Source organism: Crotalus tigris, unplaced genomic scaffold, assembly GCF_016545835.1.
Source record: "Crotalus tigris isolate CLP2741 ecotype Arizona unplaced genomic scaffold, ASM1654583v1 scf7180000018585.330925593:3314079, whole genome shotgun sequence".
In the NCBI taxonomy this organism is placed as follows: domain Eukaryota; kingdom Metazoa; phylum Chordata; class Lepidosauria; order Squamata; family Viperidae; genus Crotalus; species Crotalus tigris.
Window position 1 is genome coordinate 3590292 of NW_024097088.1, and position 24687 is coordinate 3614978.

General features: G+C 54.7%; 5 protein-coding genes and 1 long non-coding RNA gene across 14 annotated transcripts in view; 1 reads left to right on the forward strand and 5 right to left on the reverse strand.

The window, feature by feature from the left end:
- Positions 1-65: 65 nt before the first annotated feature.
- On the reverse strand, positions 66-5143 carry RAB9B (RAB9B, member RAS oncogene family). Of its 3 annotated transcripts, none has more exons than XM_039354955.1 (2): positions 3368-5143; positions 66-2916 (listed from the first exon to the last, which is right to left on the reverse strand). In XM_039354955.1, exon 2 carries the CDS (start codon positions 2604-2606, stop codon positions 2001-2003), a length of 606 nt encoding a protein of 201 aa, XP_039210889.1. In that variant the 5' UTR covers positions 2607-2916; positions 3368-5143; the 3' UTR covers positions 66-2000. The 3 variants fall into 3 exon arrangements, with proteins under 3 accessions (XP_039210889.1, XP_039210890.1, XP_039210891.1); XM_039354956.1 differs by having other exon boundaries at positions 66-2627; positions 2734-5143; XM_039354957.1 differs by having other exon boundaries at positions 66-2627; positions 2713-5143.
- A 1550-nt stretch (positions 5144-6693) lies between these two features.
- On the reverse strand, positions 6694-8489 carry TMSB15B (thymosin beta 15B). 2 transcript variants are annotated; one of them, XM_039354986.1, is made up of 3 exons: positions 8344-8489; positions 7762-7899; positions 6694-7084 (listed from the first exon to the last, which is right to left on the reverse strand). In XM_039354986.1, the coding sequence occupies exons 2-3, from the start codon at positions 7859-7861 to the stop codon at positions 7047-7049; spliced, it is 138 nt and encodes a 45-aa protein (XP_039210920.1). In that variant the 5' UTR covers positions 7862-7899; positions 8344-8489; the 3' UTR covers positions 6694-7046. The 2 variants fall into 2 exon arrangements, with proteins under 2 accessions (XP_039210920.1, XP_039210919.1); XM_039354985.1 differs by lacking the exon at positions 8344-8489 and having other exon boundaries at positions 7762-8333.
- Positions 8490-9301: 812 nt separating this feature from the next.
- Positions 9302-12956, reverse strand: SLC25A53 (solute carrier family 25 member 53). Of its 2 annotated transcripts, none has more exons than XM_039354980.1 (2): positions 12822-12956; positions 9302-11218 (listed from the first exon to the last, which is right to left on the reverse strand). In XM_039354980.1, exon 2 carries the CDS (start codon positions 11178-11180, stop codon positions 10323-10325), a length of 858 nt encoding a protein of 285 aa, XP_039210914.1. In that variant the 5' UTR covers positions 11181-11218; positions 12822-12956; the 3' UTR covers positions 9302-10322. The 2 variants fall into 2 exon arrangements, with proteins under 2 accessions (XP_039210914.1, XP_039210915.1); XM_039354981.1 differs by having other exon boundaries at positions 9302-11268; positions 12822-12946.
- On the forward strand, positions 10279-15610 carry LOC120313252. Its single transcript, XR_005558091.1, has 2 exons — positions 10279-10374; positions 11189-15610. It is a non-coding gene; the product is annotated as an uncharacterized LOC120313252 (long non-coding RNA).
- A 33-nt stretch (positions 15611-15643) lies between these two features.
- PRPS1 (phosphoribosyl pyrophosphate synthetase 1) lies at positions 15644-18307 on the reverse strand. Its single transcript, XM_039354979.1, has 7 exons — positions 17992-18307; positions 17707-17890; positions 17528-17626; positions 17162-17286; positions 16309-16482; positions 15877-16036; positions 15644-15794 (listed from the first exon to the last, which is right to left on the reverse strand). The coding sequence occupies exons 1-7, from the start codon at positions 18111-18113 to the stop codon at positions 15702-15704; spliced, it is 957 nt and encodes a 318-aa protein (XP_039210913.1). The 5' UTR covers positions 18114-18307; the 3' UTR covers positions 15644-15701.
- Positions 18308-18549: 242 nt separating this feature from the next.
- FRMPD3 (FERM and PDZ domain containing 3) overlaps positions 18550-24687 on the reverse strand; it is a 28327-nt gene continuing 22189 nt past the window's right edge. For 4 of the 5 annotated variants that reach the window (XM_039354959.1, XM_039354962.1, XM_039354958.1 and 1 more), the window contains exons 13-15: positions 24157-24658; positions 22600-23439; positions 18550-21904 (exon numbers count right to left, since the gene is read on the reverse strand). In XM_039354959.1, coding sequence (XP_039210893.1) covers positions 19245-21904; positions 22600-23439; positions 24157-24658 — 4002 coding nt within the window. In that variant the 3' untranslated portion in view covers positions 18550-19244. The remainder of the gene's footprint in view (positions 21905-22599; positions 23440-24156; positions 24659-24687) is intronic. The other variant, XM_039354961.1, reaches the window with a different exon arrangement.

Consider the following 24687-nt stretch of genomic DNA (forward strand, 5'->3'; position numbering starts at 1 on the left):
TTTGTTGTGTGTTCGGAACATAACATCCCCACTGTTTTTTAAAATGGGCAAAACAGCATGAAAACTGGCATCATATGGATTTAATCACCTTTTGCTGCCCAAAATACATTTATCTGTTGCCTTCTTACTGCTAACTCATGACTATTAGACTTGTAGCAACCCCAGATGATCAGGGGGAAAACTGGAAGAGCAGCTGTAGGGCCAGCAAGAACAAAATGTGAACAATAGCAACTTTCCTGCAGGCCTTCGAAAAGGGTGCCTGGTAAGGAGATAGATGATCAGGGTGCTTTGTGATGCCATGCGGGCAGCTAATCTAGCATGGTAAGTTTTAGGAATCAGAGCCCACTTTTTCAGATCAATTGTCTTCATCAGCAGGCAGGATGGATTACACTGGAGGGCAAGGCGTGAGATAGTTCAGGCAAAGCAGGCTCCTTTCGGATGTGAAAGAACTTGCCATTTTTAAGATGGTTTCTGAAATCCATCTTTATTAGTGTACTGGTTTGGTTTAGCTGTAGCAGATTGACATGACGCTCTCTGAAGACAGCTTTGAAAAAAACATACTTCTAACACTAGGAGTAAATTTCCCTTTGAAATGAACGAAAAATTACTGCATTTGGAACTGCACCTTAAATGTATTAATCTTGTCACAAAAGATGCACAGAACACATGGGAGGCGTGATTACACACAACTCTGTTCACGTGCTTGGCAGTTTTCCCTTCTTCATTCATAGTCAACAGAAAAGCTATCTCTGTCACGTCACGTCTCCTCTTAGAACACCACGACAGATGCAGCTGGGCTGGGGCTTCTCTTATCATGGCTCTGGGTACAAAATTAGTTCAAGGGTTTTGCCACATCCTAACTGCCCCACTCCTGAAGCCACCTCTGCTGGACCCCAAAGACAGTGGGGGAATGGCCAGAGTGTGGCTTGTAGAGGAAGGTGGTTTGCCCACAATCGTGAACATGAATGACAAGCTGAGCTCCATGGGCCTATCACAAGGTGCTTTCATGGGCTCAGTTCTTTGGCCAAAAGGCCCCCGGAGAAGCTCGCCTTTCTCCTATACCATTTTTTTAGGCGGTGGGAGGTCCTCATTTCCAGAACAGCCTGAGGGGGACAGAGCTCTTCCAGCATTTGTTTAGCACAGAATCCGTATTTCTAAGGAACTCAGCCTCCTTTGCTAAAGAGGCCAGGCATCTGGAACCTCGGAGAGCTAAGAACTCCCCTTAGAATGGTGCAATTGGTGGCGATGTACAATTTGGCCAGTTCCCCCCCCCCCCAAAGCAGAATGGAGGGAATGGCATTGATCTTTGCTCTGCTCAGCAATTCAACATGGCCACATAAATGGGCCACACTTTGGATTCACTGAGTTTAAGCATACACACCTACATATACGCTAGCCAAGTTAAGTCTGTCGCCACAGATTCAGCTCAGAGCCATCTGCTTCCAACGTCGAAGTGAGGTTTATCCCCCGCTTCCGGGTGAGGCACTTGCAGCAATCTCCAGGGGACTCAACAGGAGCAAAGGCAGAAGAGGTGGAAGTGGTCTCCTGTTGCTTGGCACTAACAGTAGCCATAGAGATGGGCTGATTCTGCTCAGCTGCCCCCCCCCCATTTGCACTGCCCCCATTAGCACAATACACCTTGGCCACAAAGCCCCACATGACTCAGCCTGCTTGCCACCAGGTGACTGTGTAACAGCTCCAGCAATTCTTGCTTTCCCTGGCTCTGCTCAGAGGTGAGGGATATGGGACAAAGGATCCTGGCCCTGTGTCTCTACAACTCACAGGGCAGGGTGAGGACAGGAAGTGCCCTCTGCGAGGGTCCAACCTGATGCTGCATGATCAGAAGGCTGAGCTGCTACACTAGGGCAGTTTGACCAGTAAGGGGCTCAGTGGACTAAACAGAAAATCCAAGAACCCTGGGTCCCCATTGGGTTGCTGTCTAGCTCAGGAACTCCCCTTCCTCCCTCTGTAAACAGCAGCCAGTTCTCGTCTGGCACCTCTCAGCAGCACGAAGAGCCGGGCTTGGCACTGGGATGCAGACTGACCGTCTGGCCCAACACAGAGTGCTCCAGCTGCTCTTCCAAGGCCAACACCTGCCTCACTGCTTCCTCAAAAGCCACTGCCACATTTGTATCAACCTTGGCACTTGTCTCCAGGTAAGGGTAGTTGCCATGTGCCAGGCACCATGCCCGGGCCTCCTCTGCTGTCACCTGCCTCTCAGCCTTGTCCACCTTGTTGCCCAGCACCACAAAGGGGAAATGCTCTGGATCTTTCACATTGGCGTAGCAGGCAAACTCTTTCTGCCAATGGCCCAGATTCTCGAAGCTCTGGCGGTCATCAATGCTGAAGGTCAAGAGGCAACAATCTGCACCGCGGTAGAAGGGCGTCCGCAGGCTCTTGAAGCGCTCCTGCCCTGCCGTGTCCCAAATCTGCAGAGTCACAAGGCGTCCATCCACTTCCAGGTCCTGGTTGAGGAACTCCACCCCAATGGTGTGGAAGGCCTGGGAGTCAAATTTGTGAGTGACATAGCGGTTCATGAGGGAGGTCTTGCCAACGCCCCCGTCACCTAGGAGGAGGACTTTCAGCAGCAGAGACTTCCCGCTCATGGTGGTTCTGGCAGCAGCAAGCTTTGAAATGAGCAGAGCACAGGGTTAGCAGGCAGGCCCGGCTCCCTGGTAGGTGGCAAGCAGGAGATCTGGCTCAGAGACCCACCTTTTCTGGGGAACTTCCTACCTGGGAACTGGGCTGGAAGAAGAGAAGGCGACGCTCGTGGCTGGCAGGGGCCCCAGGGCCAACTCCCAGGAGCCAAAGCCCTGCTGGCGTTAGGCCTTCCCAGGCGCGGCTGGCTGGTTGGTAGCTCTGAGCACCTTGGCCCGGCTGGCTGAGGAAGGGCTTCCACCGGTCCTCGGATTTGATCTGGAAGGCAGGGAGAGCCACGCTCGGGAGGACAGTCCCTCTGGACCTGGCGGGCGCCCGCAAACGGCCGGACGCACCGCAACCTGCGTACCGATATCAGCTACAAGCCGGGAAGCCCGCGCCCCAGAACCGCTTCGCCCTGGCCTTTCCGTCTTGCTCCGTCTTGCTCGCACATCCTGCTGAGGGGCGCCAGCCGCCTCGATGCCCCTCATCGGTTCTGCCAAGCTGTTGGCGCGGGCGTGTCCGGGCCTCGCATCGGGCCTGGAGCCGGAGGAGGGAGTCTGCACAGCGGCCGAGGGCCCGGAGGGGAGGGGGGTGGCCAGTCCCAGCCGCCGCATCCTCCGCTCCACCCCAGGCATCTCTGTCCGGCGTCAGCGGCTGACAACCAACCCTGACCCGCCCGCGGAAAGCTGCAAGAAAGCTTCTCCGCCCCGCTCGATCTCTTCCTCACCAGGAGGTTCTGGCTCGTCCCGGAGCCCGCAGCCAGGCTGGGCTCGAGCCCGCCGCTCCGTCTCTTCCGCCCGCCGAGCCAGCCCGCGACTCCGCAGCAGCCTCAGGGGCCCGGCATCTCCTGTGCGCATGCGCGGGCGGCACGCGGCTCCCCAGGCCCGGTACTGCGAGCCTCTGGCGCCGACGGCGGCATCGCGCGCCAGAGGAAGGGCGGCCGCTCAGCGCGGAGGGACGTGGGCGGCATTGCTAGCGGGCGGCTCCGACCCGCAGCGGCAACCTCTGGCGGAGTTCCAGAAGGGCCACCTACCACTCCGCCAGACCGGCGGAATGGGCGGGTGCAGGGAGGAGAGTGCAGGGGCGGGGCGAGACCAAGTATGAAAGAAGCACGTGGCATGAATCTGTCTGTCCCGCAGGGGCCCGCCTGGCTGCGCGGAACCATCGCCTCCTTTCAAGGTCCCGGGCGCGGCAGTTGCCTGTCTTGAGCGGGGCACGGAGCCAGGACTCGGCCACAGAGAACGAGGCTCACGGAAGCAAGTTGCTGCTTCGGCTCCGCCTGGACCAACGTGTTGCGCGAACACCGAGCCGGGCCCAGCGCTTCGGAGGGCGGCTCCTTTATTCCAACGCAGCCCCGCCGCTTCCAGCTGCGCTCAGCTCTGCAGGAAGAAGGTTCAGGCCGGCGGCTGTGAGTGGCCCGGCGCATTAAGGAAAGCGGTGTATATAGCCTCCCATCTCACAATTGCGATTCGGAGCACACAGCAAAGCCTGGGGCTGCCGGGTAATTCCCTACCAGTCGATCTTCGAGGGGGAAGAGGCGGGGTTGGCTCTGCTCTGGGGCCATCGCCTTTGGCTGGCTGCGCAGAAAAAGGCAGGCGACGTCTCCCGCTTGTCGAGCTAGCCCGGACCTGTCGGATCTGTTCTGTGTGCAAGGAGCGGCCTCCCACTCCTGACCTTCCACTGGGGAGCAAAGATCAGGCGCACATTTTTGTTAACTGAAGCACACACCTGGAAAGCAAACAGCTACTTGGCAGGGCAGGGCCTGTTGTTGCTGCCATACAAAGGGGCTCTTAGAAGCATTCAGATGGTGAAGCGTGATGAATGGGGTCAGCAGGCTGCTGCAGCAAGTGGCCCCCAAGGCTTCCAGGCTGCTGCATCTCACTAATGGCCACAGCAGACCCCAACGGCCTTGCAGAGCAGTTCAGCGTGGTCCCTAAATGCACACGCTTTCTGAACATATGCTGATCATGGACCTAAATTAACGAGATGGGCTGGGTTCCCCTCACATGCCCCCGGCCCATCCTTAGAGTGAGCATTGGTTAAGTGCACACCAGCCCCATGCTTTCTGGAAATGGCCATTCCAAAACCTCTTTCAGCCAGTGTGATCTTTCCTATGGAGCTGAGATCCCACAGAGAATCACTCTGATCTCTGCAGAATATAAGCACAAGTGAATCAGTGCAGTGGGGTGCAGGAGGAAATAGGCTGTTTGTACCCAGGATGTGGAAATGGGGCTTTCTACTGATGAGGCAGCCAAAGTGCCTGAGTTCCTGGGATGCAGCAGTGAATTATTAAGGAGCAAGAAATCCAGTAACTTTTCTCCCCCAAGGTTTCACCTCAACTCTGGCTCCAGGAGTTGCCTGCAAGATTGCCCATGTCTAGATGAGGTTGGGGCTCCTCTGTGCCTGGTCAGGTTGAAGGCTTTGGGAGGAGGCTTCGTGGTTTCTGAAGCAGAACATCTAGATTCAGTCAGTTTTGTTCCATGTAGCATCAACCTTGTGAATTCTCAAACTTCCTCTTTCCGCTATGTATTCAAAATGGATAGTGATTAATATATACCGGTATGTAAATATATATGTATGGGTGTAGATATATTTGTAGCATGTGTATATGTATGGGTAAGGGTAGATATATACTTTCGAGGGCAGGCAACAGAATTTCATTTTTAATGTGTGCCAGTGTGCCCACAGCAAAAAATGATAATGAAGGTTATCTTATTTCTTCTGAAAGGACGGAGGAGGGGGCCAGCTCTGTCCTTTTCAAGGAGAGGAATGGCTCCATTTCCCTACTTGCCCCTCCGTGGCTGGGAGGGGGGCCACAGAGGAATGTAGCTGGCAAGATTTCCTCTTGCTCAGAACTGCCCATCCCCTTTTCCCGTGCACTAAGTCAGGACTCACATCTGAGTAGAACATTGATTTTGGTTTGGGCATGCCCATCTGTGTCACCATCTTGTTGAGGGCAAGTCCCAGGGAGTGGTTCAGCTGTTGTGCAGAGTGCTGGCTGATGCCTGGCTTCTCCTTGAACAAACTAGACCCAACACAGTAGCCCTGACCACAGAGCCATTCTCTTCCCCTCTCCCCCAAGGATCTGCAGGGGTTGGATCTTCTCTGCTTATGTAAAGCTATGCACCTTTCTCAAGAGGCTGCAGGGCTACTGTCCACCTTTCCAGCAAATGCTCTTGTGCTGGGTGAAGCTTTCAGTGCAAGGAGTTTTTTCCTGTAGTTTGCCTTCCCTCAAGCTACACCCACCCACCGTCTGAGAAAGGCACACCCAAAACGGCCTTTCTTGCTAAACTGCTGAGGGGAAGTTGCAGGTTTTGCTCCCTTCCTCTTCAGGCTTTTGACATCTCCGCAAATCCCTCCCCTGTTAGCAAGTGTGGTTAGCTCAGAAGTGGTGCCTCCAAAATTTACTGCTGTATTGGAACTCAATTATTACTATTTCCTGCTGGTTGCTAGTTATCTTTCATCACTGTAAATTGCCATCTGAATATCTAAGGAAACAATTGACACCTCTTTAGAAGACCACAGCTCTCTTAAGCCAGTGTTGATTCTTTCCTCCTGGCTATGAAGGTGCCCTTTTGCACTGCTCTTCAAATATATCAGACCCCTGCTCTGGGCACCTCTGCCAGCTCAGAATATGAAAGGCCACCACTCAAGGCCTTCAGCGTCACTGTCTCCCACGTGGCAGACTGCAAGCTAGTAGCTGTCTCTTTAACCTAACATTCCCTATTCAAGATTGGCTTAGACTCACATTTTACCTTCTCAAAGCCCCGAGCCTGGACCAGTGGCTACTTGCAGGGGGTTTCGCAGAACCACAATGTGATTGCCTTGGCCCAATCTCTCAGGTGACCCTTTGACTTCCCCAAAGGAAATGTCTCTGTCAGGAAGATGCAGAGATGCTGGACCCAGACCTATTATCCTGTTTTGCCCCCATCAGACAGAACACCGGTCCCCCCCCCCCTCAAAAGCACCACTCTTTCTCAACTCACAGCACAGGCCTGGGCCAAATGCCTTCAAAACTTGGGAGCTCTGGGAAGGATTCACAAGAGACAGTCATGAGGTAATTCATTTTTAAAATTTTAATAGATTTTTCTTTCCATTTTTAGGAAATCAAAGCTGCAAAAACAATCACAAACATTTTTATTAATTAGGATTTAACTGATAAAATCCCCCCCTCTGACAAGAAAGGCTAAGGATGAGAATTGCGCTGGGCAAACCCCAGAAATTTCCTGTAGATCATTTTTTCTTCTGTGATGGAAGCAGAGGGCGTGGCCAAGCCCAGAAAGGCAGGAGGGTGGGGAGGCAAAAAGGCCCAAAGAGGCAGCAGCCAGAGATGGGCTGCTGCAGCATTTCTCGAGTTGTTTTAAAAAAAGAGCTAAGAAAGAACATCAGAGCTTCATGCCGCTGGTCTATGATGACTTGGCAGACTCTTTTTCCTGTTCAATGGCTGAGAAAAGAAAAAGCACCTTGAGCATTAATAGTCACCTGCACCCACCTCCCAGACCCCTTGCCCTTAGTCCCTAGCTGGGGTTGAGGGGGAAAGCAAAGGCATTTTCTGGGTAGCGTAAACCTATTGACAAGGTCTGCTGGACAACCCAACTGCACCCTAGTTCTGCTGCCTCCCAACAGAACCCCCACACTGGCCAGGTTCTAGAAGTGGGGCCCTTAAACTCTGGTTCTCCAGCTCCTTCCTGGGTAGAGTCCGGGTCTTGATGCTCAAGGAAGGAACCCAGTGGAGACCCATCCTTGCTTGGAAGGCACCTCATCCTCCCAGGATTCCAAACTCACACCTCAGCCACCCCGATGCTTTGCCAAAGTCGGAACTAACAGGGAAGGAATCCCATCTCAGCAGGAGGACCCCATAACAAGCAGGACAGAATCCCTCCAAAGGCAGAGACCCTCTAAGGGCCCACTCATCTGCCAGCTGCTCTTGGACTTCCAGAGACTGGCCGATGCCCAGTTCCCACTGTAGCAGGGTTGAGCAGGGCTTAACTCTAGGCGGAGGAAGCACAGCCTGAGGCTACAGCTTTCCCAAGTTAGGCTCCCCAAGCCTTCCTTCCCTTTGCCCCGTGGGAGTTTGCTCGAATGTTGCAGCTGCTGGAAGGCCCCGCCTAAAATACTTACTCTCCTTGGAAGGAAGCGTGTTCTTCTCTTCCGTATTCGTTTTCTTCAGCTTCTTCTTATCAAACTTCTCGACCTCCGAAAGATCCGGTTTGTCGCACATCTTGGCCAAAACAGGAAACTAAGCCAATACCTTCAGAACTGCAAAAGGCCACACGGTTCCTCGCGGGGCTTCCCGGAACAAGGGGCCGGCAGCCGCAGCCCCAAGCCAGGCCGAGAAGAGCGGCAGGCACGGCGGAAGAACGGCTCCAGGGGCCCAGGGAGGAAAGGAGGCCCGGGAAGCGCCGTGCCCGCCCCAAGCCAGACTCCGGGAGAGCCTTCGGCATAGCCACGCCCCTCTCGCCTTTGTCCGCCAGCCCGCCTCGCTCCTCGGCCTCTCCAAGCGCCTCTGCCGAGCCACGGTCGCGCAGGAAGGGCCGCTTGGCTTCACCCAGCCCACTCAGCAGTCCCTGGAAGCCCGCCAGGCCCTCCACGCGCGAGCCCCGGAGAGGCACCCCCAGGAAGGGAAGGGGAGAAAGCGCCTCTCCGCCGCGGCTCCGGGTCCGCCGGCGGCCAGCGGACGCCGCTCCCCAGCCCGCGAGTTACCTGCAAAGCTGCCGCCTCCGAGTTCCGCGCTCTTTAAGCCAGCGTGTCAGGGCGGCCCTTTATATCGGGCGGCCGGACCGCGGGGTACGTCGGGAAGTGTAGTTTCTTCCTGAACGGGAAGGGCGCCGCACCGTGGAAGCCGACTCGCCTCTGGGGGCCCCGAGGCAGGCCGGAGGGCGCGTCCGGCGTGCGTTGAGCGTTGCACGGTCGGCCTTGCCGCTTCCTTCGCCTGGCGGTCAGTCGCGCGCTGCATGACCCCCGGGTGCGCGGAGGGCCCCCGCCCCGCCTTTTCTCCAGGCCTCCCCGGGTTATTAGCAGGGCGCTGCGGAAGGCTACCGCGCTGCTGCCTCCGGGCCCCGCGTCTGCCCAGGGCGTTGTCGTCGCAAGGATCCAGCGGCCGGCATTTCAGGAGCTGTTAAACGAGCTCCCGCAGGCTCTCGCTGCGGATGATGGGAGCTGTAATTCAGGAGCTTTTCACGGCCGTCGATTCCGAGCGCGCACGCACTGGCGGGGGGGCGGGAGACCGGCTGGTTGGGCAAATCTGATCCTATGGCGGAGAGCTGGCCTGGGGCAGGGGGTGCTGTAGGGAGAAGTGGCGATTGCTGAAGGCTGCAACGTTGGGTGAAGGTGAAAGCGCTGCTCTTTGAGCCGAGCCTTCCTTTATCGATATTTTGGATGTCTCCAACATGTCGGAGACCGCCGCAGCTGCCGGCCTCCCCTGGCCCGCCATAAACGGGAAGGGTGAGCAGCAACCATCGCGCTGCCGACCTGCTCGCGGCTGTTGTGCAATCCCCGCCTCATCGCGGGTGGGCGGGCCGACGGGTTCCGTTCCCCAAGCCGCAGAGGCGGGTTGGCGCACCCCCCAGCGGCGGGACCGAGCCTGCGGGCTTGGCACGTGCTCGGCTGCCTTTTTTTCTTGTTTGATTTGTTTTTTAATAAGCGTAGCACGTTCATGGTGGATATTTGAACTTACATTTATATATTTAAAACTAATCTAAATAAAGTAATAAGATATTGCGGTAAAATAGTCCATAGCTATTCTGTATGATCGTATGCTTGCAGATTACAAACAATTTGCTAGTGAATTATGGGGAGGCTTGTAGTTGTACTCACATTTTCTATGCCAATAAAAATTAAGTGCACACTTGTGTGTCTATATAAAAAAAGAAATCTAAGAAAGTTTGGAGACCTTATAAAATAAAAGCATAGGTGATGAAATATACATGCCAAAATTATCCAACATGTCCTTGTGGGCTTCCAATCAGCAGACAGCGGTTATCGTGGAAAACATAGGTATAACAAACAGACCAGAAATAACCAGCTTATTAATAACAGCTACTTATTAAAGTATCAAAATTAACGTAAGCCACTAAAATTCAGCTCAGGTGAAGATAGTTTATAAAAATAGTATTATTAACTAAAAGCAAAACATGCTAATGCCCTTTCTCCAAAGGATCCAAGACAAGTTGCCTGATATAATCAATTACATGGTTGCAATAATTAAGCCCAAGCTTAATTCACAAATCAGGTTACAAATAATGCCCCCGCAGTGTATTTATTGGGGCTTAATTCTGCTGGGCTGTCTGGCTTGTAACTTAAGGATCCAACATGCAAAGCCAGAAGTCATGATTCCTCCTCCCCCTTCCCCAGGCCCTGCAGGAAAGTAAAAGATGTTTTCTGCTGGCCCACTGTGTAATCCAGCTGAAGGCAAAGCGGAGCTTTCTGGCGCTCCAATGGAATCAAGTTAGTCCAGATGTGCTTGCAAACTTCAGATCTCTACAAAGTGTCCAAGTGAACCACATCCCCCAACTCTGAGTTTGCTCTGCATTTCTCTCTCTTCAGTCGGATACTGTTCAATTCTCCTGCAGGTGTATGGGGCAGTTCTCCTTTCCTTCTTGTTGTCATTGTCTCCATTTATACCATGTTTGCAGATTGCTCTACAGACACAGAAAGCCCTAGCCCCCCTTCAGAATCAGTCCTTAGCTTGTGACCTTGGACAAGAACTGGTAGATGGCAGTTGTGAGTCCCCAGGTAAGGCTTGAGCGGAGAATGAGGAGAGAGCCGCCCCTGTACAGCAGCCAAGCTTTCCTTCCCCGGGCCTTCCAGACCTCAGCCATCGTGGCCAAGAGGCTGAGGGTTTCCTGCCTTCCCACTTGGGACTGCATATTGGCAATGAGAATGCCAAGAGGGTAGAGCAGCAGGCACACCAAAGTGCCACTAATACTGCCCGACAGAAAGGCTGGGATTCCAACAGGCAAGCTCTGTGTGGAGAAGCTGCTACGGAGAGGCTCCTCCAAGGCAAAATAGAGGGAACTCCCCAGCCCATTGCGGATCAGGATGAGTCCGAGGCCTCGGTAGAAGCCCAGACTGAAGCTCTCCCCGAGGGGGTAGGAACGGAAGGTGGTCAGGATGTGACGTGTGGTGGGGAATCTCTGGACCTTCGTTCCATCCTGGAGCACATTCTGAACCCTCTCGAAGGGACAGAAAACCAAGGCTTCCAAGAAGCCAGAAAACAGCCCGGCTGTGGCTCTGCGGGAAAAGGACCCCCATGGCTGATTCGAGAGGAAGCCATAGAAGCTGTTGTAGGTGCCAAACATCAATGTTCCTTGCAGCGTCTTGGCCATGAGTGGTGGAAAGGCACCACGATAGATTTGGCAGAAACCTTCGTGGCACAGCTGGCGCACCGCTTCAGTGATGCAGAAGGCATGCAGTTGCTGGCGGAAGATGGTCTTGTAAATGGGGAAGGTTGCCAGGGTGGAGAGACTGCTGGAGGCAGCGCCCAGAAAATAACCCCTGCAGCCCCTTTGCCTCTGACCCCTCTCTCTCTCCTCCTCCATCAATGCAGTGTCTGACTTGCTTCTTGATCGTGAGGTCTCTGTGGGAACAGAGGAAGTGCACAGCCCTGGGTTCCGAATGGGTGAGTTGCTTCAAAGGGCAAGTGGGGGAAAGATTTAATCCTCCCTTCTGATGTTACTTTTAATTAAATTAAATTTTAATCTTTAAATAAAAAGGAATCTGTGCTCTTATGCCTGAAGTTGGGGCCAGAGGCGTTTTGCCCTTGGAAGCTTGACTTCTTAGATGTTCTCTACACACATACACTCCCTTTTTGAAACCTTTGCTAGGGAAACCTACTATTCACAAAGGGTGGCTTCTACTTATTCAGTCTCTTTACACTCCAATTATTAGATGTTTCTCCTGGAGCCATCTTGCTGAAGCCATTCCAAGCTTTTCTACTAGCCCCTTTACGATATAAATCCAATTGGTTATATATCCTTGCTCACTCTGTTGCAAGGATTCTGGCCCTTTGTTAAGCAAAAAATAATATAGTTACGTTCATTTCAGAAGCAGGAATGAGAAGCATGTGGACCTTTTTTGTTCAAAATCAGAAGATTAAAAAAGCTTTAGTATTAGTATTTGCTCAAGTCATAAAAATTATAAATGTCAAATTAACAGGACTCCAAGTGAGTAGGTGCACACACACACCTTGGAGCGCTGTTCACACCACCTGATCTTGGGGTAGAGATCTTTGCTGCCAGACTAGTGTTGTACAGCATGAAATTTATTTTCATTAATGGTTGCCGATTTTGTCCCTGCAGCCTGTGGGGTTTTCTAAACCACGATACACAAATATGCTCTTACCAATTCCACTACTTTTGAAATTCCTCAAATTAAGTTTATTAGAGCAGTTCTTGCAGTCTCAAAATATATTAAGAATGTTGTCTTATGACTGGAGATGGGTTAGAATTCTGTGGAGGCTAGAACTTGGTCCCTTCTGATCCATTTTTGACTAAAATTAGTTTTTTTTTCTCCATAGGTCTAATCTTTGTTTTCTTAGGGATCATTTCAAATCAACATGGTTTAATAAAGTAATTGAGAAAATCCATTCCTTGGAGAACCGTTGCTCCCCAGAAGGGCTTTCAGGCAACCGATGGAAGCCCAGCCTCTCGTGCTACCCTTTGGGGAGTCTTCTGAAAGGATTGGCACCAGCCTCCCCTCCATCACCAGTCACAGTACTGCAATTCCAGAGAACGGAGAACAGGGCAACCCTAAGAATATCTGCATCTTTGTTGCTGTAATGAATCATTCAAATTGAGCTTCTTCCCTTCCCGGCAGTTCTCCTGCAGTCACCTGGGCAGCAGGAGGGAGGGCTGGAGCTCCTGTGCAAGGGCCTCTCCCTCTCCCATTGGGATGTGGTGGCGGGGTGGGGGGTAAGGGGTGGGGAAGAGATCCTCCAGTTTCCAATCCTATCTGGCCTATTTTTCAACTCCACCCTTCCTTGGCCAGCTTCTCCCCCAACCCTGGCCCAAAGGCTCCCACACCGCCAGTGCTAGATTCTCAAGAGCCCCTTAGCCTTGAGTGCCAAGACCACTCGTCCAGACCTGAGGCAAATCTTAACCCACTCCTTCTGAACCTGAAACGCCCCAGGGGATGCTGCACCCCCCCCACACACACACAGAGAGCAGCCCATGGCACTTTACCTTCTTCCGCACGTGTCTCTGTTCCTTTGCACAGAGATGCAGACCTGGCCAGCAATGCATCCTCTCTCTCTGCAGAAAGCTCCACCCCCGGGGCTTCCGCAGCTGCTTCTTCCTACGGCCCTTTCTTATCATCATGGAAGACTCAGTGGTGAGCACAGCAGCCCTGAAAGGAAAGGACCATCTCCGGCTTCCCAAGGGGATGCCAGAGAAGAATGGAAAAGGCAATACTCTGAACTGCCGAGGGAAAAACTCCTGGGCCTGGAGGGCCACCAGGACCTTAGGACTGTGAGGGCTGGAGGGGTAATGGGGCTTTTTAGAGGGGGCAGCAAGGAGCACACTCCTTTACTGTGTTGCCATTTCCTCACAGTTCTGCCTTGGTCAATTGCAAGGGCTGATCTCCACAACTAGTCAATATGTTCAGCCTTGGTAGCGATATTTCCTTCTTTTCAGCAGGAGGAGGGGGCTTTCTCTGGGCCAGGAATAGTTCCTTTGCCTGTCAGAGAATTGAACTTAGTTCCAGTCGTATTTGGAAGCTCAGGGGAGCCTCCTTGAAATAAACTCTTTTGGCCAAACACCTGGAGCAAAGGAGGTGCCTATGGAGCAGTGAGAGGCATCTCCTGCTCAAAGAGCTGGTTCACCCCTTGAGAATAAAATTGACCTGACGCAGCAACTGACCTGCTTCTGCCAGATATCCTCTGTGATCCATTTGGAGACCCTTGAACACACCAAGAATCATCTAGGATAGTAAAGACAGCAAGGCCTCCTAACTGTAGGCCAGCGGTTCCCAACCTTTTCTATACTCCACACCCCTAGAACGCTTCTGATATATTCTCACACCCCTTAGAAAAATTCCAAATAGCCAGGCCAAATCCCTGCTCTCCAGCACAAGAAGTGCTGAACTGCCTTGGAGCGAAGAGATGTGGCAGGCATTCAATTAGAGCACCCCAATCAAATGCCCCATCTTTCAAACTGGCAAAATCAGCAGCATAAATAGCAGGATAGTAGCCTCCCAAAGGTACACTGGTCTTACTGCCACAGGGGAGCAGAGCACGAGGCATCCATGGGATGTTAGCTTGGGTTCCTGGATTGTGGGGGCATCCAGCCCCCTGACTCTGCACACAAGAGACCCCCATCTAGCCCTGTCCATTGTTTAGCAAACTTCTCCAGCCATGTCACCCACTGTCTCTTGGCTACTTGCCCCTCACAAGAGAGGCTGCAGAGAGAATGTAAGATAGTCAGAGGAGCAACCCCCCTCCCCCCAAGAGATGCCCTTCCACAAGCAGCCTTCCTCATGCACTGGCAGTCAATCAGAGCTGAGAGGGACCTTGGAGGTCTTCTAGTTCAACCCCCTGCTCAAGCAGGAGACCCTATACCATAGAGATGTCCTTGATGTGGCACAGCTGCTGATTTGGAGGGATTCACGGCAAGTTGCTCCATATATGCCTCAGCAAAAGGATATGCGGGCAAACCACGGGGGCTATTACAAGTTGCCAGCCTCTTGGCACCCTGAAAAGAGATCTCCATGGATTGAATTTGGAGGTTTTCAGTTAATAACAGCTAATTCGAGAAATAGCTTGCATTGCCTCAAAGGAGGCAGTGTAATGCGTTCAACTCCAACAGTCACAAATATTTATAGTCCCAAAGACAACCTACAATTACACTTGCCCATATCAAGACCTATTCCTCCCCACTCTCCTTTATTCTGTTTTTAGTGGGGGAAAAGGCTGCGTCCCAAAGAATCTTGCCGGAATATGGTGTGTGTGGGAACAGCATCCAGAAAGCTGATTTTTAAGGAAGAGTTTAATTCCTCCTGCTCTGAAGTTCTGAGCAACACAAACATCACATTGGTATCCTAGGGGTTCAGCTGAAGCGAAGCAGAGGCAGCAGGAAGGGCCCAAATAAGCAAAATAAAGGTACGTGCGCGCACGCGCACACACACACCAGAGCAACAGGCATACAATCCACAGAACTGCTGCCCAGAACCCAGCCGAAGGGCCATGGGAGCAGAGGCAGCATGCTCCGGCTGTAAAGATCTCTGCTTTTCTGGGAGCCCTGTTTCTCCTCTCCTCAAGCACTCTGAAAACCTTTGGGATGGGGATCATGGTCTTCTGCTTTTACCTCTCAAAGGAAGGCAGGCCCCATTGCTCTGAAATGATCTCCACTGCTGTCAGGTAGAAAAGGTGCCAAGAGACACTCCTGAAAGTAACTGGGCAGAATGCCCCAGGATCACAAGCTGCATAAATCCCCTGGGAAGCCTTTAAAACAGGGGTGTCAAACTGCCGGCCCGCGGGCTGCACACGTCAAGAGGAAACTGGGCCCACTACATTGCTGGCAATGGGGGAAAAGCTGATATGTTGTGCGACATCACGTGACATTGCGAGTTTCACATGTCTGCTTTAAAAGAAAGAGGTAGGGGACACTCCAACCCGCCCATTAGGAAATGAACGACATAAAAGGGGTGGCGAGGAAGAGGCAGGCAAGTTCCAATCAAGGCACACTCCAAATGTGGGCATTTTTTTGGGCAAAGGCCTCTCTCTGCATACTCTTGAACCAAGTGACCACCCTAACAAAATTGCAATCCTGACCTTTTGCACAATTAGCTGCCACACCCTCCCAAGGACACATGACGGATGACCTGAAACACTGGTTCTATTCTCTTCCAAGTGAAAGCAGGTCAATAACTTCACAAGAAACATAATTTGCATAAAAGCACCCCAGTCAATGGACAGGCTGAGAATATGAACCATGATCGCTCTCCCCTCCCCCTCCAAACACTGAGAAATAGAAAGGAAGAGTGTAGCAATCAAACAAGCAACATCTACTGAACTTAAAAACAAATTTTGGTTTTTCAAAAAGCCACCCAAGCAGCAGCATCTACAGTTATAAAGGGACATGACTGAAGAGATAAGAGACAGATTCCCCGTTGTGAGTCCGCCTGATGGCTTCAGCCAGGATCATGGAGATATCAATCACCTGCAGAGAAAGAGAAAGCAACATGTCAAGCCATCTGGAGCCTGTAAGCTGTCCAAACTCTCCTTTTCTTCTGCAGCCTCACCTGGATTTTAGGGCAGTGTTTCATCTTGTCCTCCTGGGGGATTGTGTTTGTGACTACAACAGCTTCAAAGCAGGCGTGGTTGATTCGGGAAATGGCTGGCCCAGAAAAGATCCCATGAGTCAGGATGGCATAAACTTTGGTAGCACCAGCTGAAAGCAGCCTATGTGGAAAACAGACAGAAGGCAGTGTTTACTGGGTGAGCCGGCTGCTCATCTCTGAATAAAGCAAACATTCTAATCCACCATTCATAAACAACGAACCTTCGCTACAGCCTTACTGTCTACAAACCTAGCCTCTTATTGCTTTCAGCACATCTAAGTTCATTCAAAGCAGCAGAATGGGGACAGGTAGGAGGATGAATCAGCCAGAATAGAACTAGCCATCCACTCTCTTGACTCCAGATGGCTGCCTACACTCCGTTAGGATACTCACTTGTCTGCTGCATGGCAGATGGTGCCACAGGTGTCTGCCATGTCATCCACAAGGATGGCCACCCGGTCCTTCACATCTCCCACCAGCACCATGCGGTCTACCTCGCTGGCCTTCTTCCTCTCTTTATGAATAAGGGCAAAATCCACATTCAGCCGATCAGCAATGGAAGTCACTCTGTGGAGAGACAGGCCCATACCAGCAATTTCCAGAAAGGGTGGTAATCCTGCCCCTTCTTATGCCTTCTGATTGCAGGGCAGCAACTCCCTGAATTCTTATCAGCACTGCCACCTCAAATCCATCCAAAAAAAGCAGGCTGGGCAAGGCCACCATGAACTCTGCCCAGCAGCACATGCTAACATAACATGCAAATACAGCACAATGGCCTGTCCTGCAGTTCTCACAACAGAGCTCTTTATTATTTAGGAATGCCTAGACATGCTTTCTTCTGTGCCAGGCACATCATTAGATGATCAGAAGAGCCCATTTGCTCCAATTCCAAGGTTTGAAAAAGCAGCAGAACCAACAGCAGGCCAAAACAAAATTCATTTCTTGAAAGGGTTTCCCAGTCAAAGCATTTTATGAATGCAAGCAGTCTCCTGCAGCTGCCTTTTCAGTCAGCTGGGACGTCCTCTGCTGACTGAGGTTCAAGCACTACAAAAAGTCAAGAGCCAGGAAAAACATCACACAGAAAGCCAACAAAAATACAGGTGTGTTCTGAATTTGGAGAACGAATGGGGACTTTGGCCACATCTCTTCAAGGTGGTCGCTAATCAAGTCCTCATCACAGCCAAGATTTGAAGCTGAAAACATTCAGCAAAAGAGGCCCTCACCCCAATTGCTCTGGGTGTCTCACCTCTTGGCTCCCCCAGCGTCAGGAGAGACAATTGTGCAGTTCTTCCACTCAACAATGTTCTCCTTGATCCACTTTAGGACGGCTGGCTCAGCATACAGGTTGTCCACGGGGATGTCAAAGAAGCCCTTGGGAAAGGAAGCAGCTCCTTAGCCCAAAGATCCCAGAGCCCCCTTTCGGCTAGGCTTTGGGGCCATTTCCTGGAAGGCAGGGGAGGAGAGAACGCCCCTTTCTACGTCCGGATAGAGGCGTTAACTCCCCAATCTGCCACAGCAGCCCAAGAGACCCCACGGAGCTTCCTCTCCAGGCAGGGAGACTTGCCAAGTTGGCACCTGCCCGAGGCGTACCCGTCCCACCACAGCCCCAAACCTGGATCTGAGAGGCGTGCAGGTCCATGGTGATGATGTGGTCCGCGCCGGCCACGGAGAGCATGTTGGCCACCAGCTTGGCGGAGATCGGGGCCCGGCTCTGCAAGAGAGGCAGCGGCGTGTCGGGTCAGGGCGGGCGGACCACGGCCCGGCAGGAAGAGGGCGCGGGACGCGGGGCACCTTGTCCTTCTTGTCCTGGCGCGCATAGGGGAAGCAGGGGATGACGGCCGTAACGCGGCTGGCCGAGGCGATCTTGCAGGCGTTGATCATGATCAGCAGCTCCATCAGGTTGTCGTTGATCTCCCCGCAGCCGCTCTGCACGATGTAGACGTCCTCACCGCGGACGCTCTCGCCGATCTCCACGCTGAGGGGGGCGGGACGTGAGGGCGGGGCGTGAGCCTCCCTCCCTCCCCCTTCCCCCCCCCGCTCGCCCGTCCCCGCGCATGCGCCGCTCCTCACGCGCACCAGGTCTCCTGGTTGGAGAACTTCTTGGTGACGACCTTGCCCAGCTCGAGGCCTAGCCGGTCGGCGATCTTCTGCGAGAGGTCCTGGTGCGAGCTGCCGCTGAAGATTTTGATGTTAGGCATCCTGGCCAGCAGCGGCGGCGGGCAGCGCGACGCGGCGGAGGACGAGGCGCGCTCCGCGGGCCCGCCGCCTTCCTGCGGCACCAGCAGCAGCTCCGCCGCCTCCCTGCGGCGCTCCCGCCCGCCGCTCTCGGAATCCAGCAGCAGCCGCAGCAGCACCACACGGCCTCCGCCTTCCGGGCGCCGGCTCCGCTTAGAGGGACGGTGCGACGCACGGGCGGCCTTCGAACGCGCAGGCGCCGACGGAAGGGCCGCGCACGCTAGCCCGCCATCTTGGTGCCACGCCCCCTTTGTCACCTCACCGCTTCTCGCCTGGCAACGCGCGCGCGCGCGGGGCGGAACTTGCGCAAAGGAAATTTCCCACGCGACAGATGCGGAAGGAATAGATTTACTCTTCCTCGTTGCAAAACAGCAGCTGCTTGTTCCGTATACAGTATAGACAGCTATAAAAAGGGGCGCCGCTCAAGCCCCGGGTGCACTTGGGGAGACGGGCTTTGGGGGCGGGAGTCCCCCAAGGGCCGCTTTAGCCCTGCAGCAGAGGCAGCGATGTCGCTTGGGGGAGCGGAGTCCGCCCGAGGCGCTGCGCTTGGCCACCTTTGGAAGCCGCAGGAAGATTCCGCTCTCCCAAGCGACGAGAGGCTCCCGGGCCTCCGAATCCCTTACGAGGCCCCGGGCAGCGGCGACAGCAACAGTTCCCCACGCAGACGTGGCCGTTCCTGGCAGACGGAAACTCCACGACTCGGTTCTGCCGGGGGGAGAAGCAGCCTCCCGCTCGAATGCCGAGAGGGCTCTCGGGCGAATCTGCTCCTTTCTGGCGGCGGGAGAGACAAGCCCTGCAGGGTCTGGCGCTCCCGTTCCCTCTGGAGGGGCGAGCAGGGACTCCAGGCTGGGGCTTTCCCTGGACGGCGCCCGAGCCTTTCACTGTTTCGGCCCTTGAGGCGAGCCGGTCTGGGCCTCGGTAGGCCAGGAGAGGAGCCGGGAAGGGACACGCGTGGCAAATGCTGCCTCTCCATCCGCGACAGGCAGCGCTGATATCCCTAGCCGCGTCCTGGCTCTCAGTGGCTGGTAGGCCTACAACATTCGGGCACTTGGTCTAGGCTGGGCAGGCGCTGGGCTCCGGTGACAGACACTGATTTACTTGTTCATCAGTGTCTTCAAGGAACGTGTGAGAGTGTTCACAACAGAGGCCACCGATTGGTGGCTCAGCTGCTCGGCTTCCTGGTCCCCTCGGTGGCAGGTTCGGGCAGTGGACTCCTCAGCAGCTCTCAGTAAGAATGTGTAGTTCCTCACAATCTCTTCAACTTTGGCCAAGAGCGCCTGGCGCTGAGACTCTGAGCGCACCACGTTCACCAGCCGCACAAAGGTCTCAATCAAGCTGCCCAGGACTTGGAAGCTGCTGCTCACTGCCGACAGCATGCGGGTTGGGCTCTTGTTGACTGCAGCAACTCTGCGGCAAGAGGCCCGGAAGTCCTTGAACTGAAGGGCTAACTGTTGCTTGTACTCAGTCAACTGAGGGAGATACGGCTTGCCTTCCTGGGCCTCGGGGCTCACGATGCACTGCCGCAGAATGGTCAAGAGTTCACTAGTGTCCAGCTGCACAGCTAGGAACCCATTGGGCCAGGCGTAGGTGTGGCCCTTCAGGGCATGGATCTTGGCCAGATTGCCCTCAAAGGAAGAGGTCCGTAGGTCTATCTCCTGGGTTTGGTTTTCTGTAGTGCTGCAGGCGGTGGCATCCAGAACTTGGAGGGTTCTGCTGACAACTGGGATTGCCTGGTGGCCAATCTTCCCTTCTGGGAGAATCGGCATGGGAATGGCGTAAGAGAGCTCATCCTTTTCACTCCCATCATCAGCCATGTCACACTTCCTGTAGTAGAAGCAGTACCGGAAGGAGCAGCATCTCTCCCCATCTCCGTCGTCCTCTGACAATTTGTGGGGGCTCGGATAGATGTCCTCCTGAAAAGGAAGCACAGCACCACCTTTCTGGCTCTTCTCAGTCACTTGAACACAAGAGGGGTCTGATGCTGTGGGGTGGGAGTCCTGCAATTTGCCTTTCAAGGCAGGGACTTGAGCCGTGGCCTCCCTTTGCTTGCTCAGGTAATGGCTCATGTAGCCTGGAGAATTTGGGGACATTTGCTCCATCTTTTCAATTTCGCTGACACTGTAGCGCCGCACCAATTTCTTGTAGTGGGGTGCTCCTATGCACTCTCCAGGAGAGGCACACGTAGTCAGGCACGACAGGCCATTTTCAGGGTTAGACCGGCAATCCCTAGATTCCAGGCTGGTGGACCTGATCCGGCTGCCCTTGGGAGGGACTCTAGCGGAGGACTTTCTTGGCCCTTCTGCCTGCTGCAGCTCTCTGCCCCTGCTCTGCCTCTCTAGGTCTGTTGACTGGCCAGGCAGGGGTCTGGTGCCACGGCTGAGCCGCTTGCAGTCACAACTCCGCCTCTGTTCCCTGGACATCCCTGGCCCAGTCTGCACAGGGCTGGTCCGGACCTGGCAGGTGCAGCGCCCCGTAGCCGAGGGATCCAGACAGTCCGGAGACACGGGGTCTCTCCTGGGCTTTGGCTTCAGCAGCTCTTCTAGGAATTCAAGTTCGTATTGTCTCACTTTTTGCAGCTGAGCCTGCCGCTCATCGGTCTCCCTCTTGAGTCGCGTTGGGAAAGTGGCAGAAATGAGGTTCTTGAACCGGAATGATGCTTTGGGCACTTTAGGTTTAGCCGGGAGATCTGAGTCTGGTGCTATAACAGCCAGTGCCTTATCAGGCCTTTTTAAAAGCATGGAAGTGCAGGGCAGGCTTTCAGTCCAAATACCTGCGGGGACCTTCCCCTTCAGACTCTCCCCTCCGGGGCTACTGAAGGTCTGTGGGCTCCTGCAGGGTGGGGGTCTCAGGGTGCTGTGGCTGTTGGCACCCGTTTCATGCTGTCCTTTTTCCTCCTGGCTGATGAGTGTCTCCCTCTGGCCAGATGGTCTGGCACCCTCTCCCCGGCACAGGAGTTCCTCTGCCCCCAGCTGCCCTGCCCCCTCTGGCCTTCCCTTCAGCTGGCAGCTCTGGGGTGTCTGCTTCCCCTCTTCTGCTGCTGGCAGGGGAGGGGGAACCACCTCCACAGGACTGCCCAGGGGTCCTGGGTTCTGCTGGCAGGCCTCACTGCTAGGCTGCTTCTGGGAGCAAGGAAAGCTGGAGGGAAGCTGGCCAACAGAGCAGGGCTGGGCATCAGACAGCTGCCTGGGGTCAGGATCCCAGGGCGGAGTGCTGCCCTCAGTTGGCAAGGACGCTGCTGCTGCTGCAGAAAGGGAGGCTTTGTGGCCGACTAGCTGCAGACTTGATGCGACGAGGACAGAAGCTGTTCTCTGGTCCTGCAGCCCACTCTCTGGGTGGCTGTTTCCCAGGGCAGGGACAGCCGTGGTGTGTGGGGCCACAGCTGTACCGCAGGGGAAGGAACCTTTGGGTTCAGATACTGCCCCTTTGGCATTGGGCTCACTGAGCTGCTGGGAGGGCGAGGGCTGGGCAGAGCCTTTCTCCTTTTCTCGCTTGCTTGTAGTGCAGGTGGCACTGGGGGTCTGGTCTGGATCCTGATGCTGATGCTGAGGTGGCCCTCTGGCACTACCAGTCTGTATGCGGAAAGGAAGATCCTTCCGGGCCAGGAGGCCTTCCTTGCTGAGGTGCTGAGTCAGGAAGAAGGCAGCGTTCTGGCGTTGCTGCACGGCTGCAGGGACATCGTGGATCTCGGAGGAGTTGGTTTCGTGGCCGGAGTCCATTGATGACTCTGGGGTGATGGCAGCCAAAACGATGAGGCCTGGAGGAGAAGAAGGCATGTTCTTTAGAATTGGGCAAGGGTGAGGAAAGTGCCTCTCCTGCCGGAGGCTCAAGCCCACCCATAGCTACTGGATGACTTTGGCCGCTTGGCGCAGCCAACCAGGGAGGGGAAAAGGAAAGGAATCCGTCACTCTGTGTGTGTGTGTGTGTCACTGCTTCAAAGGCAAACCTCCTGTGCTGAGGGGGAAATGGGGGGCTCTGCACGTATGCCGGCTACTGCTGGACCTCCTGTCTTTTTGAAGGCCCAAGTTCTGGCATGGGCTCAGGAGGAATTTTACAGGATTGTCTGAGCTGCTAGCCCAGCTGCCTCTAGATGATGCACCTGAGCGGTGGGGGTGGTATAGTGGTCTTAATGTCCCAAACAGCCCTTTGCTGTGCCAGGTCCTGGCCTCTTCTCTGAGGAGGACTACAGACAAGCTGCAGCCTCTCTCTTTCTGAAATGGGGTTCGAGAGGCATTCGGTCAGCCCAGTCTGGCTCCACTTGGAGCTCTTGAGAAGGCTCCAGCCACAGACTGCCCCTCTGACCTTGGACGGAGGGTCCTTCCAACCTCCCTTTCCACATGTGGCTATGCTGCCGCCACTGCCCCTCTCTTTGGACTAAGCTCGCAGGCTTTGAGAGGTGCTGCTGTTTTGCTAGGAGCTTTCTGATGGGAGCCACCTGGAAAGGGGGGGTACCTGCTGTCTGCTGCGGCTGAGGGTGCGGACCATCTTCTGAGGCCGCCAGAGCTTCCAAGGCCTGCAGAGTGGAGACCAGAGCATCATCCAGGTCCTGGGCACGATCTCGAACTGTCCGCATTGGCAGGCTGTCTATGAGTGTCACAGGAATCTCCTCGTACAGGAGGCCATAGAGCTGGCGTCCAGGCTCCTGCCCTTTTGCTATGGCAGCTGCCGCTGCGGCCACCCGACGTTTAGAGTCGTCCTCATCAGAGCTGTTGTCTTGAAAGCCGGGAGGCGGTGCAGCGATGGCGGGGAGGAGGGATGTGGTTTCATCCTCCTCTTCATCACTCCCTGGAGGGGGGAGGGAGGTCAGGTCCACTATGTTGTCCTGCGTGGGGCCGGGATTGCTGCCTCGGTGAGGGGCTGGCTGCTGGAGCTTGACTTTGGCCTTGCAGGATTCACAGTAGAGCTGTGGGGGGGGCTGGCTGTCCTGCTGGCTGTCCAGGGTGTATGCCCTGGCTCTGTTGGCCCAGCGCTCCTGGTCTGGGCTGTGGGGCTCACAGTCCTGGGTGGCCCCATTGCAGTCTCGCCCGGAGCTCACTGAGGTGGGATCCGATTTGGTCCGGCGCCGGGACTCCTCAAAGAAGATCAGGTTTTCATTAACGTCAGTCCTGCTCTTGCGCTCCTTCTTGTGTTCCCGCAGGTGCAGGTAGCAAAAGCCGAGGAGCTCCGAGTCCAGGGGATCTGGAGGGCTGCCCCCTCCGGAGCTGGGGAGAGAGCCTCCCAGGAGCCTGCTCTCCTTCTTAACCAGGGGCCCTGCTGGTGCCGGAGGCTGATGGCCGAGGAACGGGCAGCTGTCTGGGGCATAACACACAGTGGCTGTTAAAACATATGGCTCCCCAGGAGGCGGCTGGTGGACAGGCAGGCAAAGAATCCGGTGCCTGCCCACTTGGCCGGAGGATGAGCAGGGGACCCTGTGAGGTCAGTTGGGTCCCAGCAGCAGGAGAAATTGAGCAAGACACTCTTCCCACAAGTTTCTGCTGGCTCCCTCTGCCCCTGGGCCCCCCTCCACACTTCCGGCACTTTCAGTTTAATCTCTCTCTCTCTCTCTCTCTCAACAGTGGGGGGGGGGAGCTAGACAGGCCAAGAGGGTGTGCTTCTTGCAGGCAAGCCCACTCCTTCCCTTTGAGAGCTCCAGGCAAAAACCCTCTGGGCTCTCCCCTGCGAGGGCTGTCTCCTGGCTCCCCTCCTTCCCTCAGCCTCCTCTCAATGACTCTATGCACCTCCGCCCCCAGCCCCCGACTGAACAGCTGCAGGAGGAGGAAAGAGCAAGGGGGGGATGCTGCTGCTGCTACCTGCAGCCCTGTTGAGCAGAAAAGCTCTGCCCAACACATAGCTGCCTCCACACCACTCTGGCTCAGCCTGGTAAGGGAATCCCCATGCTTGAGAGGTTCCAACTGGGATGCTGCTGCCTACAGAGCCATCCAGGGGAAAGGCCCATCATTGGAACCCCCGAGTCGAGGGATATCCTGGGAACCTGACCAAGGGGCACAAATCTCAGAGGATGAAACGCACCTGCCTTGGTCAGTGGAAGCGGTGGTGGCTGACTGGTGGGTCGGGAAAGGAACATTCGCTTGGAGTCCACCAGAAGGCGGCAGTAGCCAGCAATGAGGCAGGTGAAGTTGGTGGCCTCTGGCCATTCCATTAGCAGCACCAGAGGCTGGGAAGGGAGAAGCCAAAGGGTCAGAATCCTGTCTGGCTGTGGGACAACCTTCTCAAGAGGGAAAGTGATGTGCCTGGCCAGGAAAGGCTCCGTGAGCGCCTTGCTTGGGAGACCCGCCCTAGCTCGCCTTCCAATTCCACCAGAATGGCAACCAGTGGCAGCAGCTGGACCTACCTTGGCATCCAGGATGCTTGTTTCCACCCGGGCCACACCCTGGTTCTCCCTGAAGAGCTGGATCTTGCTGACTTTGCTGAACTCGGACAGCACGGTGGTGAGGTTTGTTTTCAGATCAATGACATGGCTGATGCCATGGTGAGGCCCTACCAGGAGGGTGGTGGCTGACTGTTTCTCATCCTGTGTGGGACGAGATGCCAGTCAGAGGA